This window comes from Arvicanthis niloticus, chromosome 7 (genome assembly GCF_011762505.2).
Source record: "Arvicanthis niloticus isolate mArvNil1 chromosome 7, mArvNil1.pat.X, whole genome shotgun sequence".
NCBI lineage: Eukaryota > Metazoa > Chordata > Mammalia > Rodentia > Muridae > Arvicanthis > Arvicanthis niloticus.
The window spans coordinates 77,568,310-77,588,394 of record NC_047664.1 but is presented as its reverse complement, the minus strand read 5'-3'; the positions used below and the strand labels follow the sequence as shown (position 1 = coordinate 77,588,394).

Sequence of the window (20,085 nt, the reverse complement as noted above, 5' to 3'; positions counted from 1 at the left end):
CAGAGCAGGCCTTTGGTTAAATATTGTTTGTAAGGAGGAGGGTCTGGTAAAGAATACTTAATTGGCTACGTCCTCTGGCTTTTAGGTGTCTCATTAATATGGAAATCTCTTGAGGCTCTGAGACCTGTAGTCACACCCTCTACCTGTGGTGGGTCTGGTAGGGCGTTTCCCTATGTGACTGAATGAGCCAGATCAATGGAGATATTTGCCACTGTCAGGAACCTGGAATCTGGGAGGTGGCGAAATATATTCCATCCCTTGTAGGGTCTCCGGCCATTTCTAGCCAGTGCTCTACCAAAAACCAAGCCATCCTTTCATGGCCCCACACTCTAGTCCCTATTTACTGTTCTTCAGGGTCTGCACATACCCAAGCTTGGGCCCGCCTCATGACAGCTGTGCTCTGTTTGCCTTTAGGTCACTTTTTGACATCACTCCAGAAGACGTTTTGTTTCTGGCTTCTCCTCTGACCTTCGATCCATCTGTTGTGGAGATATTTGTTTCTCTGTCCAGTGGGGCCTGCCTGCTTATCGTGCCAACTTCTGTCAAAGTGCTACCATCAAAATTAGCTGACGTTCTCTTTTCCCGCCACAGGGTGACTGTTTTACAGGTACACTTCACTAGCAGCAGAAATGCTTTCTTCTGCATTCTCCTAATTTATGTGGTTTAGAGGGTCCTTTATATTTAACTAGCTCACCCGAAGCCAGCACCTGTGATAGCACATGTCTATTTTAAAATGAAAGAGAAATCAGTTAGTCATGTCTATAATAGTGCATGCAACTTGACTTTGACTATGGATGTGCTGTTGGGGTGTCTTCTATCATAACATTCAAGCATATTGTGCTTCCTACCGGAAGCTAGTATATTAGGGTACTATTACAAATGAGCTAAGAACCAAGTAGGTGTGTTAGCATCTGCCTACAATCTCAATACTTAGGAGGTAGAGGCTTCCAATAAGGAGCTTAAAACCAGCCTCTGCTACCTAGTGAGCTCAATGACAGCCTGAGCTACATAGAATCCTGTCTTTGAACAAACAACAACAAAAAATTGGAACAGGAGAGGTGGCTTAGTGTGCAAGAGTGCTTGTTTTGAAAGTACAGGGACATGGGTTTAAGTCCCCAGCACCCACATAAAAGCTAGGTGTGTCACATATGTCCGAATCTCAGTGCTGCAGGCTGGGGCAGGTGGATCCTGGAAGCTCACTTACCTGCTGGCTTAGCTGCAGTGCTCAGCTCCAGGTTCAGTGAGAGATTCTCTCTCAAAAGAAATAAAGTAGAGACAGGTAGAGGACTTCACTGGATGTCCTCTGGTCTCTGCATGTGCACATGTGTACAGTAGCACACACCATACCTTTCCCACAATTTCAAAACACATTTTTTATTCTTTGAGGATTTCATACATTTTGATAACATTCACCTTCTCCCCGGTCTTTAGAGATCCCTCCCTCCCTCTCTCCCTCCCTCCCTCTCTCCCTCCCTCCCTCTCTCCCTCCCTCCCTCTCTCCCTCCCTCTCTCCCTCCCTCCCTCCCTCTCTTCCTCCCTTCCTCCCTCCTCAGTTTGTGTCCTTTTTTTTTTTTCCCTCAAGGCTGGTTTCTGCAGCCCAAATTTTCTTGGGTCTGTCACCTTCCACTGGCACATGGTCGCTTGCCGGGGCTATACGCTTCAGAGAAAACTGACCCTCTCAGCTGCTAGCAGTTGTCAGTAGCTCCTTGGCTAGGGATGGGACATTTTGCCCAGTTCCTCTCTCCATGCTAGGACCTGGGCTGGGCTTACATAGACTTCGTGCACATTGCCACACCCATTGTGTGTGTGATTCATATGCTGTTCCTGCAGAGGACCTGGTGTCAGTTTCTAGCATTCACATGGTGGCTCATAATTGTCTGTAACTCCAGTTCTAGAGGAGCTGACACCATCCATCTTCTGACCTCTGAGGACACCAAGCGCACATGTGGTGCACATACCCATGCAGGTGAAACGCTCACACACATAAAATAAACAGAAAGACTATAAAATAAGAGTACTAGGATATAAGTGTTAAGATACTACATTGGAAATGGCTAAAAATACTGAGGAGATGGTGCTGGAGTGATAGCTCAGAGTATAAGAGCACTTGTTACCCTTCCAGAGGACTTTAGTTTGGTTTTCAGCTCCCACATGGTGGCTCACAACCATCTGTAACTCCAGATCCTAAGTTCTAGGGGATCTATCATCCTGAGGCACCCACATACAAACATGGAACAGAACACTCATGTAGATTAAATAATCTAAATTTTAAAAGATACTGCAGTCTAAGTGGTTAAAGATGCTGACATTGACTAGGTGTACCCAGCTCATCCCTTTAATTCTAGCAACTGAGGGAGATGCTGCAGGTAGATCCAAGTGAGTTCCAGGCCAGCCAAGACTAAGTAATAAGACCCTATCACAAAAACCAAAAAATAAAAAAGTACCGAAGACATGTACTGGAGACATGGCTCAGTGGCCAAGAGGATTGGAGTTCAGTTCTCAGCACACACATCAGGTGCTCCTCTCTGGCCCTAGGGAATCTGACACCCTTTTGTGGCCTTAATGGGCACTTGCACATAAATGCGCATGCCCACACATAATCACACACATATACACATAATTAAAAAGTCTTAAAGACAAGTTGAAGAGAGCCTGTGTGGTTGTGCGTAAGTTAAATTCCAGTGCTCTGGCAGATCTGTGAAGAAACCCTGAGTGGTTTCACCAAAAAGATGAAGATGTGCCTTCTGCTACTTTTTCTTAAGGACTGAAGGAAGGGGGAAGAAAGAGGAAGAAAAGGAAGAAGAGGAGAAAGAGAAGAAGTGGAGAGGAAGGAAAAGGAGGAGGCAGAGGAGGAATTTCCTATGCAGATAGCATGGTCTTGGATCTAGACAATCAGGAGGGCAGTGGGAGGAGGATGCTAGGACTCCTGAGTACTTAGCAACACTGGAAGATACACACTTGATGTAAAAATCAGCTATACTTACATGTACACACTCATGCATTTCTATATATGTGTGTTTCTAAGTAGAAATGCCTAAAGTAAAATGAAAAGCATATTTTGTTACAATAGCATAAAAATGATAAAATAGGAATAAGTTTAAAGAATAGCCAGACTCATCCACTAAAGTCTCCATAACATTGATAGAAATTAAAAACCTACCTGTGTAAACAGGCACTTCACGTTTATGTAGAAGCTGCAGCATTGTCCAGAGCACAGTTCTCAATAAGTCGGTCTGTAAACTATGTTACATGTACTGTTCTACCAAAATCCCAGTAAACATTTGTAAAATTTACAAGCTGATCCTAGATTCTATATGGAAATGGTGAAAATAGTTCTAATTTATACAGTGGAAACCACTTGGTGATAAAAAGGAAATGAACTGTTTATTTGTACAATGACATGGCTGGATTGTGAAATATTTACTTAGGGCTTTATAAATAGGGCTTGCCAATTGAAAATTATAGCCTTGGGGCTAGAGAGATGTCCCAGTGGTTAAGAGTGTTTCCTGCTCTCCCACAGGGCAGGGTTCAGTTCCCAGCACCTGTGTCTAGTTGTTAGCAAACACCTGTAACTCCAGTTATATAGGCATGTGATGCTTTCTTCTGGCTTCCACAGCCACAAACATACCGAAACTAATAATAAATATTAAATTTTTAAAAAAGGAAAACACAGCCTTAACGTCCACTTGGGCTCTGAATGCAGGGTTTGAATAATTAATATTGTTTACTTGAGGAAGGAGGAAACTAAGTGATTTGAATGTGTTTCCAGGCAACACCAACATTGCTGAGAAGATTTGGATCTGAGCTTATCAAGTCCACTGTCCTGTCAGCCCATACTTCTCTGAGAGTCCTAGCCCTCGGTGGGGAAGCCTTCCCCTCACTGACCATCCTCAAAAGCTGGCGAGGCAAAGGCAATAGAACACAAATATTCAACGTCTATGGCATCACAGAAGTATCCAGTTGGGCCACTTTTTACAGGATCCCAGAGGAGATTCTTAATTCTCCTGTGAAGTAAGGGCTTTAGTTATCCTCAAGGGGAGAGAGGCTGTTCTTTCTGAGACCTTAGCATTGATGCTGAGGTGAGTGTTTGGGGATGACAGTTGAACATGGTGATGGTAGAAGTCATGTCCTTACATGGGAAGCACACCCTTGCCTGGGAGCTGTGCTCCTAACCCTACCAATGGTCGTGTCAGGCACTGTCGTGATATTCTGTCTAGTGTTTCAAGTTAAGAATCCAAAATCTTTCCTGTAACTCATGACAAGATCTTGGCAGACCCTTTTGGTACTGAATTGGTAACACATCTCTTTCTGGCAAACTAGTTACTCATGCAGTCTTTGGATTGTATTGTAAACTAGTTTTGTCTTTATTTGCTATAGTGTACTTTTAATACACTGGGAAATCGTCTGCTCAAATGTGAATCTTAAACTTGCTCTGGGCTGTGTTTTTTGCAGACATGAATCCCCTGTGCAGCTGGGGTCTCCACTACTTGGAACAGTGGTTGAAGTCAGAGACAAAAATGGCTCTCCAGTTCACGAAGGCATTGGCCAAGTATTTTTAGGTTGGCTTATATTTGTTCGCTGATTTTTGAAAAAAGAAAAATCAGCTTCTTTTCTTAAATTCATTTTATGATTTTTTTAATGTGGAGTTTACTTTTCAGTGATAAGTTTTAATCTGTTCATAATCATGAGATAGAGTTTGCATGAATTACTTTAAATGCAGTTTCTAATAATTTAGAAAGTTAACTTGAAATGTTAGCATTTGTAGACAAAGCTGTATCAGTATTCTATGGATACATTTAAAGTCATACATAGTTTTATAAATATATTTTTATTTCTTTACTAATTTCCTAAAGTTATGTGCCTAATTTTATCAAATAGCATTTAAAAGTCATCTCATTTTAATATAAACAATCAAGGTTTGAGTCTTTTTTTTTTTTTTTTTTTTTTTTTGGTTTTTCGAGACAGGGTTTCTCTGTATAGCCCTGGCTGTCCTGGAACTCACTCTGTAGACCAGGCTGGCCTCAAACTCAGAAATTCGCCTGCCTCTGCCTCCCAAGTGCTGGGATTAAAGGCGTGCGCCACCACCGCCCAGCCAAGGTTTGAATCTTAGTTACTGAATTTTAGAGGTACTTCGATTTTGATATTGATAAATCAATTTTCCATGGATTTTATGACAATGGAGTTTGTCTTTGAAAGGTGGAGAAAACAGAGTATGTTTTCTTGATGATGAAATGAGAGTGCCCCTTGGCACTATGCGAGCCACAGGAGACTTTGCGACTGTGAAAGATGGAGAGATATTTTTCTTGGGAAGAAAGGACAGCCAGGTCAAGCGCCACGGCAAACGACTTAACATTGGGCTTGTGCAACAGGTAGAGCCACTTATGTATTAAATCATAATCTACTTTAATAAAATTAAACCTACCAGTATATAAGGCAGTAGAGGCAGCTGTCACCAAATTTCTATGCCAGATTTTCTATCGGCTTGTCTAAAGCTGACATCTTTGTATTTGTAATTAATCACAGTAAAAGACATGGAGCTGGGTGTGGTGGCTCATGCCTGCAGATGTCACTCGGGAGGCTGAGGGTTACAGGCCCAAGTCCAGCCCGAGCTATAGCAGGAGCCTACCTTTAAAAAAAAAATCAATGACCAAACAAAAATTGCAATAAAAGCATGAGTAACTCATTGTATCACTTCTTTCCCTCAGGAGGATATCGCTTGTTTTGTTTTGAGACAGTCTCTTTATGTCGTCCGGGCTAGTCTGAAATTCTGAGTCTTTCTGCCTTCCTAGTGTTAGGATTACAGATGTGCATTCCCAAGCCTGGCTTGAGGTGGCCACTTTTAAAATAAATAAGGGGCTGGGGAGATGGTTAGCAGTGCTCACTGCTCTTTCAGAGGACCCAGGTTTGTTTTCTAGCACCCACATCAGATGACTCCCAACCTGTGTAACTCCAGGTCCAGGGGATGCAGTACCTTCTGGCCTCCCCCAGCACCTGCACTCACATGGTGCACACAACTCACACCAGCACACATACACACATAAGAAAAGTAACAATATAGACTTTGAGATCTATGAAAATACACTGATTTATTTGCTTTAGGATGCATTATTTTTGAAAAACAGTAACTTTCTGTTAGTAGGAGATACTAATAGCAAGCAGTTCTTTTTAAAGAGCCCAGGCATTGCTGGGACTAATTCAGCAGCACTGAGTTCAGACAACAAATCCGAGCCTTCAGGAGTTCGAGTCTAGATGTCCCCACGAGTAAATGAGGGTAATCTCTCTTCCAGGTAGCTGAAGAGCTTCCCCAGGTGGAGTCCTGTGCAGTTACTTGGTATAATCAGGAAAAATTGATTGTCTTCATCGTGCCCAACGTTGATTTGGTAAAGGATTGCATCTTTCAAGAGTTGCAGAAGCACCTTCCAGCCCACGCGCTGCCTGATGACGTGGTGCTGATTGATACCCTTCCGTTCACATGTCACGGTACAGTGGTGAGGCAGGCGGGGCGTGGCCAGTGCTGGAGACACTAGTGGGGCTTGTTAGTCAGCGGCCACGGAAGGACTATTCCAAGTGGTACTGGCATTAGAGGGTAGACCCTTTGTCAGCCAGCTTGTGTAACTAACTCCCGTGAGCTGGTGGTCTTATTGTGATATATGAGTTACAGAGAGGCAACTTCTCTGCAGATTATTTCGCTTAGTGTTAATTACTTGTTCATTCCTGTGACAATACCTGACAGCTTAAAGATAGAGAAATTTGGGCTCACAGCTTCAGGGTGTGTCTGTCCACCATGATGGGAAGTCTCAGTGAGCAGCTCAGATCATGTGATGGTGGGCCAGGAAGCAGAGAGAAGGACAAAGCTGTCAAGCTTGTCAAACTGTCTCCTCGGTTCTTGCTATGCCCCCAGCCCACAACCAGGAATGGTCCTTCTAGGTTCGTTCATCCTCTGAACATCCTCACACACACACACCCAAGGAATCCCTCAGCCTTTTAGGTGATTCTGGATCCAGTTAGGTTGGCCTTGAAGGTCAGCCATCACAAATAGTCAGTATCTATATTCCTGAGATCATTAGAGAAATAGAACTAATATTTAGAAGATATATAGATATATAAAAATATTACAGGGAACTGACTGGTAGAGCTCCAGAGGCTGAAAGCTCTCATACTGTGACTGCAAGCTGGGCGTGGCCTAAGAAAGCTGGGGCTGTCATTTTGAGTTTTGAGACCTGAGAACCAGTGGGGCTAGTGGTTGAAGTCCCACGAGCAGGCATCTGACATATATGGTGAGGCTGAGGCAGAGGTTAGCTCCTTTCTTCTGGTTTTTGTTTTGTTCCGGCCTCCAAGCCAGTTTGGGAACACAGTCCCCGGTACTGAGTTCAGTGACTGATATGCTAATCTTCTCCTTCATTATCATTTTAGATGCACACAGAAACAGTGTTTAATCAGTGTTAAACAGCAGGCCAACCCCATGACTTGACCTAGTCAAGTTGACATGTAAAATGAACTATCACAGTGGTAGAACTGAAATTCTGCCTAGTGCTACTGAGCATCAAATTATGTACCGTTTTGGCAACAGGATGTTGATATTTCAGAGTAGCCTTAATTTCAGTTTGTAGCCCAGGCTACAAAACATACACTCTTAAATATAAGACTCAGTGCCACATACCTGTAATCCCAACACTGTGGAGGCTGAGGCAGGAGGATTATGAAGCTTGATGCTAGCTTGAGCTGCATAGTAAGACTTGCTTTATAAAAGAAAATGTGGAGCCGGAGAGATGCCTCAGCTGGTAAGTGTGGTTTCTGCACATGCGTAGTGGATTGATGACTTGATAGTATGATAGGAGACACTCAAGTTCTGAAAGCTGTACTGACTTACACCACACACAAGTGTGTACACACGCACACACACACACACACGCACACATACTTTTAATGTATGTTTTATATATGTATATGCATGTATAGTGCCTTATCCATGACACATACCATTATTTTTATTTAACTCATACATAAGAATATAGTAACTGCTCAGTTACTCATGTTTTAAAAGTTTTAGACGCGTTTAGTTACAATACAAAATAATGGAATCCATTATGACAGTTTGTTTGTTTGTTTGTTTGTGTGTTTTCTGAGATGGGATTTCTCTGTGTAGCCCTGGCTGTCCTGGAACTTGGTCTGTAGACCAGGCTAGCCTCGAACTCTCAGATTCCTTGCCTCTGCCTCCTGAGTGCTGGGGTTTGTGGGGAAGAAACCTCCCAGGCGGGGGGAGGGAGTCCGGCATCAGGGTCCCGGGCGCCGCCAGCGGAGGATCCCACATTCACGCAGCTGTTGGTGGGCGGGCCGGCCACCTTGGGCTGCATCGGCAAGGTTCCAGGGTTCCAAAAGCTGGGAATCAGGCGGAGAGACCATGGACACGTGGAGTCCGGTTTTCAAAAGCTTTATTGTTCATGACATGGTAAATGGATGCAGGTGGTACGCGCTTCCCCCGCCAAAGGCCAGGGGACTCTCATTTTATAGGGAAGGAAAAAGGGGAGGGAATAACTTAATTAGCTACGCCCCTGGCCTTTTGATAATTCATTAATATTTAAATCTCTGGAGGTAGAGACTTGTTAATCACGCCCTCTACCTGTCCTACGTGACTGAAGGTAACAGGTTAAATGGAGTTACCTTGTCCAAGGCCCAACAGGGTTAAAGGTGTGCATTGCCGCCGCCCCGCCTCCACCGCTGCTCTGCCTGTTATACATTTTCATACAAGGTACTTTTCTTTCCTCCCTTTGATGCAGTGCTTCCCCTCCCCACCCGCACTCTGTATCACATCTTGAGCTCTTTAACTTAGATACATGGCCTCTCTTTTTCTCGTATGTGTTACTCACTACAGTCTTTGTGGCCTTGGCCACAAACTGCACATCTGTTCTCCATGATTTCTGACCTTTACAGTGAGGAGTGTAACAAACACAACGGCTCCGGCTCCTGGGCTAAATGGATCCATTTGCTTATTTTATGGGTGGAGTCATGCTTGGGACCTTGTATGTGCTCAACACTTGCTCTACTGCTTAGCTGCAAACCCAACTGCCTGGTTAAAGTTCAAATGTCATTTTAATGTTTGCTGTTTCTCTTCATATTAAGGTAAAGTTGATGTTTCTGAGTTAAACAAGATGTATTTAGACTACATAAACTCAAAACCTAGGAATGAACTCCATGGAAAAGAGGAACTTTGGGGAAAATTACAGTATTTATGGAAGGTACAACTTTTTAAATGCAAATTTATTTCTATAATTAATTCATTGTAGGGAATCTTAGTATCCCTAGTAGGCCAGTAAAAATATTTTAAGAATGATATTGCTGCCCAGAGGCCAGTTAGCATACTTTCCTTAATCCAGTTTGTACATAATAAAGGTTGGAGTGTTTAATTAAATGTCTTACAAAGAAATGCATTGAAAGAGAGGTAATTTAAAAGGTGCCAGTGTCTACTTACTGCTGACATGAGTTTCCCCTGGAAAAGGCAATGCAGTGCCTACTGCTAAAGCTATGCTCTACTGAGTGGGCTAGCCATTGCACTTGGGGTTCTGCCGTTAGTCTTGAGAAACTTGCAGTAGCTGCATGTTTCTTCTCAAGGCATTTTTAATGTAGGTCTTAATAGGTAAGCCAGATTTCTTAGATAAGATACAGATTTTAGCTGGGCAGTGGTGGCATGCATCTTTAATCCCAGCATTCAGGAGACAGAAGCAAGCAGATCACTGAGTTCGATGCCAACCTGGTCTACAGTGCTAGTTCTGGGACAGCCATGGCTGCACAGAGAAAGCCTGTCTCAAAAAACAAACAAAAACAGTTCTGTGAAGTAGGTACATTTGTTAGTAGGTCTTAGGAACGGAGGGCTAAGTTCTTCTCACTCCACTTGTAAAGCTGTTTGACTGACATGAGGTGGATCAATGTTATTTCCATGTGGGGACTATCAGCTGTGAGGGCTAGTCGGTAAAGCAGGTGTTTCTGTGAGTTTATGCCCTATTTTATGGGTAGGAAACCTGTTCTAAGCAGAATTATATTTAGTAATTACACAGTGACCCTATGACAGAGTTGGTAGTGCAGCAATGACCATTAGTACATAGAAAATCATTGTTTTTTTTTTAAGATTTATTTATTTATATGAGTACACTGTAGCTGTTTTCAGACACACTAGAAGAGAGCATTAGAGGTTATGAGCCACTCTGTGGTTGCTGGGAATTGAACTCAGGACCTCTGGAAGAGCAGTCAGTGCTCTTAATGGCTGAGCCATTTCTCCAGTCCAGAGAAAATCATTTATAATTTAATTGTTAGCATTTTCCCTTGCCTTTTTCAAATGATGCTATCTGTGTTACAGGCATTGTGAGTTTTACTGATACTATCTGTGTTATAGGTTCTGTGAGTTTTGCTGATGTTATCTGTGTTATAGGTTCTGTGAGTTTTGCTGATGTTATCTGTGTTATAGGTTCTGTGAGTTTTACTGATACTATCTGTGTTATAGGTTCTGTGAGTTTTACTGATACTATCTGTGTTACAGGTTCTGTGAGTTCTGTATCACTTGTTACACTGTAAAGTCTTTTGGTTTTGACCGTTTACCATTTCCTCCCCCCATCCCTCTCATTTGTAGTCCATTCTGTGTCTCCCTGAGGATCCAGAGGATACTTTGAAGGTTCCCGACAACTCTGTCTTTTTAGATAGTGGTGGAGATTCCCTCAAGTCCATGTGGCTCCTCAATGAGATTGAGAAGCTTACGGGTACAGCCATACCCGGTCTTCTGGAAGTTATCCTCAGCAGCTCCATCTTAGATATTTACAACCACATCGTTCAAGCCGTGTTTGCACAGGAGGACCTGAAAGCCAACAGGAGGTACACCACAAAAAGGAAATTCAGTGACACTGATCCAGAGGAAGCCAGCAGGAAGCCTGCATGTCTGGAGTTTACCTGGCCTTCAAACCATGACAGGGAGACCAACTCCGTGATTGCTCTGAGCAGAGGGAGTCAGGTTTTGTCTCTGGGTACTAGGGGGCTGTTAACTGAATTAGGACTCTGCCCTCCAGTCCGTCCTCTGGATTTAATTCCACAGACTAACACTCAAATATTAAAAGGCATAAGTGTTCCAGCTCCAGATGAGAAGTTGGCAAAGCCACCACTTTCTCAGCAGGAGAACCCTGTGGTGGGGGCTGAGATGATGGTGCTGCGGGAGAGGTGGCGGTCAGACACCGGCAAATGCGTAGACGCTTCCCCTCTGCTTGTGATAGCAGCTGTGGAGGATAAGCCCTCCACAACTGTGTATGTCGGCTCCCACTCGCACACAGTGAAGGCAGTCGACCTTTACTCTGGGGAGATGAGGTGGCAACAGCTTTTGGGAGATCGAATTGAATCCTCGGCATGTGTGTCTAAATGTGGAAACTTTATTGTAGTGGGTAAGTTTCTGAATCTGGGGTCTGTAGAGTTAAATTTGTGTGTGTGTGTGTGTGTGTGTGTGTGTGTGTGTGTGTGTGTGTGTGTGTTTGGTTGTTGTCACGTCAGTGGTTAGTTAACTCTGTCCTGTTTAACAGCATGGCTTGGAGTTCGAGTCCCTGGATATAGACCTATCTCTATATTGTAAACTCTGTGACTTTGGCAGGTTGTTGGACTTACTTCACTTTACTCATGGATAAAATGGAAACGATAATGAAATACGATGCTCTAACACATTGTGCTGAAACCTCCTAGCCCACAGTGGTTCCTGGGTCAGGAATCTTGGAGGCTGTTGATCAAGAAGACCTGAAGCTTCTGTAGGCATCTAAGGCTTTATGGACTGGAAGATACACTTCCACGATGGATTGCAGACAGCATTGTTATCATGGGGGCTCGGGTCTTAGGCTCGTTCTTAGCTCACTTTTTGCTGAGAACATTCGGGTTTTGCCACATGAGCCTCTTTCCAGCTGTCTGAATATTTGCATGATGTAGCATCTGACTTGCCTCAGAGCGGTGATCCCAAAGAGAAAGCTGTAGGAGCCACAAGGTGCCTTTTAATACCTATTCTCTAAGACTGGGGACTACCATTTTTGCTTAATTTGTTCATTGGACATAAATCACCTAGTCCACTTCTGTTCTGGGGAGAGAATTAGTCTCCACATCTTGAAGATCATCTAAGAATTTATATGTGGATTTTAAATCCACGACAAATAGCAGAGTTATGAGCAGGATTAAGCAAGCCATTAGAACACTGCACAGCACAGATGAAGCTCTCACTGAGCTGTGGCAACAGAGCGTCATGGAGACTGAACCCTGGGTGAGAGCAGAACCATGTAAAGCGTAGACAGTGAACCTGTCCTAAATGGCTGCCCTCACATTCCGTCCACTCCTCTGTTTTCTACATGCCCAAGTGTCTGTGGTGACTTCATTTGTAGGTTCTTGATTTTTTTGTTTTTTTTTTACCATTTCTACTCAACTCCACCAAGGTCTGGGATCTCTGTTACTTTCTCATCCATGGCCACCACTTGGGAAAGAAGTCCAGCGTAGTTGCTAAGAATACAGGCGCTTAGATTTATTAAGTCCTGACATTGCCACATGGTAACTTTGAAATTTTGCCCTGCTGGTTAATCTGCTTCCTTGCTGTCATCCATAAGTGTGGACATAATTACGCTAAAATATTTGAAAAAGTAGTCTGGGATGTGGCTCGGATGGCAGAATGCTTACCCAGCATGCTCAGGGCTCAGTCCCCAGCACTGCATAAACCAGGTGGTATGTGATGCACACCTGTAATCCCAGCACCTAGGAAGTGGGGCAGGAGAATCAGAAGGCCCATACTTCCCTAATAGGCTACCTGAGGCTAGCCTGGGCTAAAGATCCTGTTTCCAAAAGAAGTCCGTGATACATAGGAAATGCCTAGTGGACATCGGTTGTTACTGTTAGCTTTTTGAGCGTCTTTCTTCCTTGTATGTTTACGATACCTGTCGGAGTGGAAGGAGAGTAACCTGACTCTCTGTGACGCTGGGTAATCTATCCATCAACAGCTGGATGGATTTGAATCCACTTCTGTCAGTGTGGGTATGTATATACATGAACTCCTGAAGTCAGAGGACAACTTGTAGGAGTTGATTCCATCTTTCCCCCATGTTGCTCTTGGAATCAAAGTCAGGTTGACAGGCTTGGTGGCAGGAGCCTTTACTGACTTATCTTGCTAGTCCTTAGAACTTTTAAAAAGTAAGGGACTGCTGGTTGCAGTATTGACTGTAACTCCAGCACAGGAGGTGAAGGCCTAGGGCTGGACTGAAACACTAAGTAAGCACTTTACACAAACGACTGTAATTCAGTTTCTCCTTCTGTTTACTGAAATCTAACCAGATGGGCGCACATAAACATATGTGAAGAGTGTGAATAGAAATTGTCAGTATCTAAATACTTTATGTAAATGTATCTCAGTCTCATCCTTATATTTTGTTTCTCTGTAGGCTGTTATAATGGATTAGTTTATGTTCTGAAAAGTAATAGTGGAGAAAAATATTGGACATTTACTACTGAAGATGCTGTCAAAAGCTCGCCAGCCATGGATCCAACCACAGGACTCATTTACATCGGCTCTCATGACCAGCACGCATATGCTTTAGACATTTATGTAAGAATTCACCTCATCAGTGTTCATCATAAACACAGAAGGGGAAGTGACTGTCACATGCTCTTGAGTCTGGGAGCAGGTGTTATCTGTAGCCCAAGCATAACACTGGGTCTGGAAAGGAGTGATAGTTAAATTTTAACATCTTTAGACATTTTTAGCTTCTTTTCAAATAATTTCTGCAATATAAAAAATTCAGAATGATGGTAACAAGAAAAAATCAAAGATATCAGTAAGCTTTTTTAAGGGACCATTATATGAAAATAAAAACTACAAGAAATAGGCTAAGATAGTTTTTGAAATAACAGTGAATCAAATCTCACTTATTGGTATAAATAGAAATAAAGAGTAAATATAAGTTAATTAGAAAGAGCCAGATAGAAAACAAAAACAAGGGACATAAACACATAAGATCTCCAGGAAGGAGCTGCTGAGGGCACAAGTGTCTCAGACCTTTAGTTTTCATCAAAGCCACGAGAGTAAGGCTCTGAGACCCCGAGGCACACAGATCCCCATGCTACCATGATTGACAGGCGGTGTCCATGAGACAGACACCAGTGGCTGAGGCTCAGTTGGTACAACGTTTGCCTAGGATGCATGAAACCTTGTGCTTGATCCCTGAACTATACAGACAGCCAGCTTATATATAATCCCAGTACTTATGAGGACCATCCTTGGCTACATGCTGAGTTTGAGGTCAGCTGTGCTACAAGCCTTAAAATAGAAATTATTTTGGTTTTGTTCTGGGTTTTTTTTTTTTTTTTTTTTTTTTTTTTTTTTTTTTGGTTTTTCGAGACAGGGTTTCTCCGTGTAGCCCTGGCTGTCCTAGAATTCACTCTGTAGACCAGGCTGGCCTCGAACTCAGAAATCCGCCTGCCTCTGCCTCCCAAGTGCTGGGATTAAAGGCATGCGCGCGCCGCCACCACCACCTGGCAGAAATTATTTTTAAAAGATGATGCACACACACAGTAAGTTTAATTAAGAAGCAGTGTGGCTGAGTAATGTTCATGTCCTTTGACCAAAGAAATTTTTTTTCTATGATTGTATTCTGGCAAAATAATTAGAAATAGACAAATATATGCACAAATCAATCTTATGTTTATAAGATTGAGTAACTAGTTTCTAAGAATTTTTAGATCAGGAAGACACATCATTTTGTTTTTAATATAATGTATTAAAATTATCTTTAAGTCATTTTATAAAATCAGTGGAAGAAACATACCAAGTTGTATATTCAGAATAAGTACATGCACGCGTGCGTGTGTGTGCGCACACACACACACACACACAGCATATGTGCACGTTGCCTTTACACTAACTTACTTGGTGTGGTGGTGCATGTCCGAAATCCTCACACTGAGGAGACAAAGGCAGGAGGATTTGGAGTGAGTGAACAGGGAGGGCAGAGGAGAAGAGAAAAATCTGCATTTCCCTGGTTTGTGACAACTGCTTCATGGTACAGCATGCACAGGCTCTGGGTTCAATCCTACAACCAGGAGGAGCACAATTGAGCCAAACCTCAGCTGTCTTGTATACAGGCTTATTAACCACAAGCACCACACAATTAACTCGAATTCTTATTTGCAGGAGAAGAAATGTGTCTGGAAGCTAAAATGTGAAGGAGCTCTCTTTTCTTCTCCGTGTTTGAGCCTGAGTCCACACCATCTGTACTGTGCTACGCTGGGGGGACTCTTGCTGGCTGTAGATCCTGTAGGTATCAAGTACCACGTGATGATTGTATCACCTATCTTTATTTTTGATTTTGATGTTTAAAAGTCTGAAAACTTTTCAGTTAAAAATAATACATCTATCTATTAATGAGCTAGAATTCGCTTAAAATGATTGAAATTATGTCGAAAAACAAGTCAATAGGAGTTTATGTTTTTATTGTCACTTGTTTCTTCAGCTATTTTAACTGTTAAAAGAGGTTTGTTTTTACATTTGTAAATATTTGTTTGTTTGTGTATGTGTCTGTATAACATGTGTCTGGTACTTAGAGAGTCAGAAGAGGCATGGAATCTCCTGGAACTCTGCAGTGAGGTGTTGGGAGTCAAACCTGGGTCATCTACACAAACAACACGTGCACTTAAACACTGAGTCCTCTCTCCAGACTCTGTTTCAAACTTTCTAGACAAGATTTTCTCAGTCATGTTAAAAACTTGTCTATCCCTCATAGTGGTGGACGCCTTTAATCCCAAAAATTAGAGGCAGAGGCAGGTGGATCTCTGAGAGTTCCAGGTTAGCCTGGGCTCCCTAGTGACACCCTTTCTAAAAAAAAAAAAAAAAAAAAAAACCTAAGTAAAACAAACAAAACAACAAAAAAGCTTCCTTACTGTAAGGACAGATCGATCGTGTTAGTTTCCCCAAGTTTTAAATTGTTCTTCCACTCTAACGCTAGGTCTCTGTGTAGTGCTGCATTGCTCCATGTTCTGGGTTGATGTTCGCTGTGTCCCAGCTCTCCTCAGTGACTGTGCGTAGCTGTCAGCTTCATCAAAGCACCAGTGTGTCCCTGTCACTGTCACTCTGGCTTTGAAGAGCTTTTGTTTATTGTAAAATGGCCGTGCACTTACTCGCTGCCAAGCCTGACAACTTGAGTTCAACTCCTTCCCGTGTGATGGAAGGCGAGAGTCAGGTCACACATGTTGTCCTCCAGCCTTCACGTGTGCCTTGTGACACATACTTACACACACGCATGTGCACACACTGTAAGTAAATGAATATAACTAAAATGGTAAAGGTCCATGGTTAGTAACTCCAGTGCTTTGGCCACGACAGGCTGCTGGGAGCACGATCTGGAAGCACCCCTGTGGGAAGCCGCTCTTCTCTTCCCCACGGTGCTGCCAGCGCTACGTCTGCATCGGCTGCGTGGACGGCGCTTTGCTCTGCTTCACACACTCAGGAGAGCAGGTGGGAAGATCCAGCTCTGCTCTGTGTGTGACCCTCCCAACTCCCAGCCCTAGAGACGGAACCCAGGGGCTTGATCAGTGACTATTCGGTTACTGAACTACATCCTCAGCCCTTGGCTGATCTCTCTCTCTCTCTCTCTCTCTCTCTCTCTCTCTCTCTCTCTCTGTAGATCTGAGGTTGATGTGTTTCCTTAATTCACTCTCTCTCTCTCTCTCTCTCTCTATATATATATATATATATATATATATATATACACACACACACACACGTGTGTGTGTGTACATACATGTGTCATATGTGTATATGTATATACATACACATACATACATATATGTATGATATATATATTATATTAAATTTTGTTTGTTTGTTTGAGATAGGGTTTCTCTGTGTAGCCCTGGCTGTCCTGGAACTCACTGTGTAGACCAGGCTGACCTAGAATTGAGATCAACCTGACTTTGCCTCTTGAGTGTTTGTATTAAAGGCGTGTGCCATTTGACAATGCATAGATTTTATTTTTTGGGTTTTTTTTTTTTTTTTTTTTTTTTTGGTTTTTCGAGACAGGGTTTCTCTGTGTAGCTTTGGCTGTCCTGGAACTCACTCTGTAGACCAGGCTGGTCTCGAACTCAAAAATCCACCTGCCTCTGCCTCCTAAGTGCTGGGATTAAAGGCGTGCACCACCACCGCCCGGCTATTTTATTTTTTATTTTTAATATATATATATATTAATCACTCTCTTCAGACACACCAGAAGACGGCATCGGATCCCATTACAGATGGTTGTTTGTCACCATGTGGTTGCTGGGAATTGAACTCGGGATCTCTGGAAGAGCAGTCAGTGCTCTTAACAGCTGAGCCATCTCTCCAGCCCCAGATTTTTGTTTTAAGCTTTAGATTGTTACATGTAAACTGTTTTCAGTGCAGTTCCTTTTTGCTTTGCTTGGAAAACTTGAGTAAAACATAGGATTTTTAGGTGTGTGTGTGTGTGTGTGTGTTTTCCCTACTGTTTTTATTTAGAGCAGGAATTGGAACCAAGTTCCACCCCCTGTCCAAGATTGTTTTTGATAACATACACTGAAGACCTAATGGAGTTTTTTTTTTAAACACAGTGTCTCTGAACATACCAGGATTTTTCAAGAATGTTCAAGGTTAATTGTAATAATGTTTGGGTGTGTCTTATCCTGGTTTTTCCCACTAGAGCAGTCTAGTGTGAGAGCGCTACTTCCCAGAGACAGGAGCCATCGCTGGTGTATGAGGTACCCAGTGGTCTCCGTCTCACCTCTTCCATCTGGATGGAGAGACCCTGTCAGACTCAAGTGTTGCAGTCAGGTGAGTGAATGATTGCTCCTCTTCTCCTTTACAGGTTTGGCGCTTTTCTGCTGGAGGACCAATCTTTTCATCCCCATGTATCTCAACATCAGAACAAGAAGTATTTTTTGGTTCCCATGATTGCTTTCTCTACTGCTGTAGCATGGAAGGTCACCTCCGGTGGAAATTTGAGACTACAGCCAGGGTGTACGCAACACCCTTTGCTTTCCGTGACCCCCTTCGTGGGGGTGAGACACTGCTGGCAGTAGCATCCACTGATGGGAAGCTGTGGGTCCTCGAGTCTCAGAGCGGAGAGCTGCGAAGTGTGCATGAGCTCCCTGGAGAGGTCTTCTCTTCCCCCGTGGTCTGGGAATCCATGCTTGTCATTGGGTGCAGAAATGATTATATTTACTGTCTGGATTTATTGTGTGGTGATAAAAATAACCAAGTGTAGCCCTTATACATGTATAACATATATGTCGGTGAGATGGTTGGGAATCTCATTGTAAAGCTTATGGGTGGTTTTATATTAAAGATTCTATTTTGGTTAAGGAATTTGTCTGGTTATTTCAATAGAGAGCAGCCATGTCTCTTTCCTTTGGAAGCAGCAGGAGCTTGTAGGATAAAGATGAAGCACCTGATGTATTAGTAGCACCTTTAATTATGTGTGATGGCATGCAACTTGACAGAAGCTAGAGTTATCCGAAAGGAAGGAATCTCAACTGAGAAAATGCCGTCATAACATTGAGGTATAGGGGACTGGAGAGATGGCTCAGTGGTTAAGAGCACTGGCTGTTCTTCCAGAGGTCCTGAGTTCAATTCCCAGCAACCACATGGTGGCTCACAACCATCTGTAATGGGATCTGATGCCCTCTTCTGGTGTGTCTGAAGACAGCAACAGTGTGCCACATACATGAAATAAATCTTTTTTTTTTTTTTTTTTTTTTTTTTTTTTTTTTGTTTTTCGAGACAGGGTTTCTCTGTGTAGCCCTGGCTGTCCTGGAACTCACTCTATAGACCAGGCTGGCCTCGAACTCAGAAAACCGCCTGCCTCTGCCTCCCAAGTGCTGGGATTAAAGGCATGTGCCACCACTGCCCAGCGAAATAAATCTTTTAAAAAGAGAGAGATTGAGGTGTAGGTAAGTCTGTAGAGCATTTTCTTAACTAGTGATTGATGGGGGAGAGCCCATCCCATTTTGAGTGATGCCAACCCTAGGCTGTTTCTAGCTTCTATAAGCAAGCTAATGAAGTCATGAAGTCATGAAGAGCAAGCCAGTAAGTAGTATTTTTCCATGGACTTTGCGTCAGCTCCTGCCTCCAGCTTCCTGCCCTGCTTGAGTTACTGTCCTGACTTCCCTCAGTGATGAACTGTGCTGTGGAAGTGTAAGACTAGTAAACTCCTCCTCGCCTTGCTTTTGGTCATGGTGTTTCGTCACAGCAATGGTAATCCCAATTAGGACAGGTGGTTAATCGTCGTATGTAATAGACACATTTATTTTCCTTTGTCAAAAGAACACTGCTCTGGTTTGAATGTCTCCCATCAAGACACCCCCATTGTGTGGTATTAAGAAAGTGGAAACAGAACCCCAGTGAGGTCCTTGAGGTGGTACCTTTGAGAGAAGATTAAGGTTATTTGAGGTAATGGGTATGGAGGTTGCTGCTGAGGGACTGGAACTTTGTAAAAGACAGACCCAGGCCAAGGTGCTGTGCACTGCTGCGTGATGATGCTAGCCTCACTGTGGTTGGGGCTCTGCAGGTCTCTACAGTTGTGGTCAATGGATCTCAAACTCCTAGGATTTCAGAACTGAGAGCTGAATAAACCTTTATTTATAGTCCATCTGTGATGTTCAGTTGTAGCTAAGACAGGTGATCACCATTCCTTGGTGAGGATATGAGGTTGTATATAAAATGGTTAGCATTTGAAGTCTAGCCACCAACAGAGATCCGTCTGTCTTCACTGGTGCGCCATTACGAGGAAGTTGTGGGGGCGTTCTCCCACCTGGTGGTTGTCTGAATGGAAGGCAGGGGAAGGAAAATGTCTTTTTCAGCTGGGCTCCTGTATTTCCATGCCCTTGGATACCAGAGTTCCTAGACTGAGACTTAGCACCAGCTACTGTATCTCCCTGCCTCTGCAGGTTACACCATTCATTGATTCCCTGGTCTTGAGGCCTTTGGCCTTTATCTGAATTGAATTATGCCATAGGTTCTTTGGGTCTCTAGTGTGTGAATGGCACATGGCACTTCCGGTCTCTACACCCTCACGAGCCAATCCCTGA

The 20,085-nt window shown here is 43.2% G+C and overlaps 1 protein-coding gene across 4 annotated transcripts in view; it reads left to right on the top strand.

Annotated features, from left to right (window-relative positions):
- The window catches only part of Aasdh (aminoadipate-semialdehyde dehydrogenase), a 37,596-nt gene extending 19,236 nt beyond the window's left edge, over nucleotides 1–18,360 (top strand). For 3 of the 4 annotated variants that reach the window (XM_076938695.1, XM_076938696.1, XM_034508170.1), the window contains exons 6-16: nucleotides 415–607; nucleotides 3,770–4,011; nucleotides 4,453–4,559; nucleotides 5,197–5,369; nucleotides 6,288–6,480; nucleotides 9,121–9,236; nucleotides 10,622–11,417; nucleotides 13,434–13,597; nucleotides 15,182–15,304; nucleotides 16,370–16,501; nucleotides 17,865–18,360. In XM_076938695.1, coding sequence (XP_076794810.1) covers nucleotides 415–607; nucleotides 3,770–4,011; nucleotides 4,453–4,559; nucleotides 5,197–5,369; nucleotides 6,288–6,480; nucleotides 9,121–9,236; nucleotides 10,622–11,417; nucleotides 13,434–13,597; nucleotides 15,182–15,304; nucleotides 16,370–16,501; nucleotides 17,865–18,263 — 2,638 coding nt within the window. In that variant the 3' untranslated portion in view covers nucleotides 18,264–18,360. The remainder of the gene's footprint in view (nucleotides 1–414; nucleotides 608–3,769; nucleotides 4,012–4,452; nucleotides 4,560–5,196; nucleotides 5,370–6,287; nucleotides 6,481–9,120; nucleotides 9,237–10,621; nucleotides 11,418–13,433; nucleotides 13,598–15,181; nucleotides 15,305–16,369; nucleotides 16,502–17,864) is intronic. The other variant, XM_076938697.1, reaches the window with a different exon arrangement.
- The last annotated feature ends 1,725 nt before the right edge of the window (nucleotides 18,361–20,085 follow it).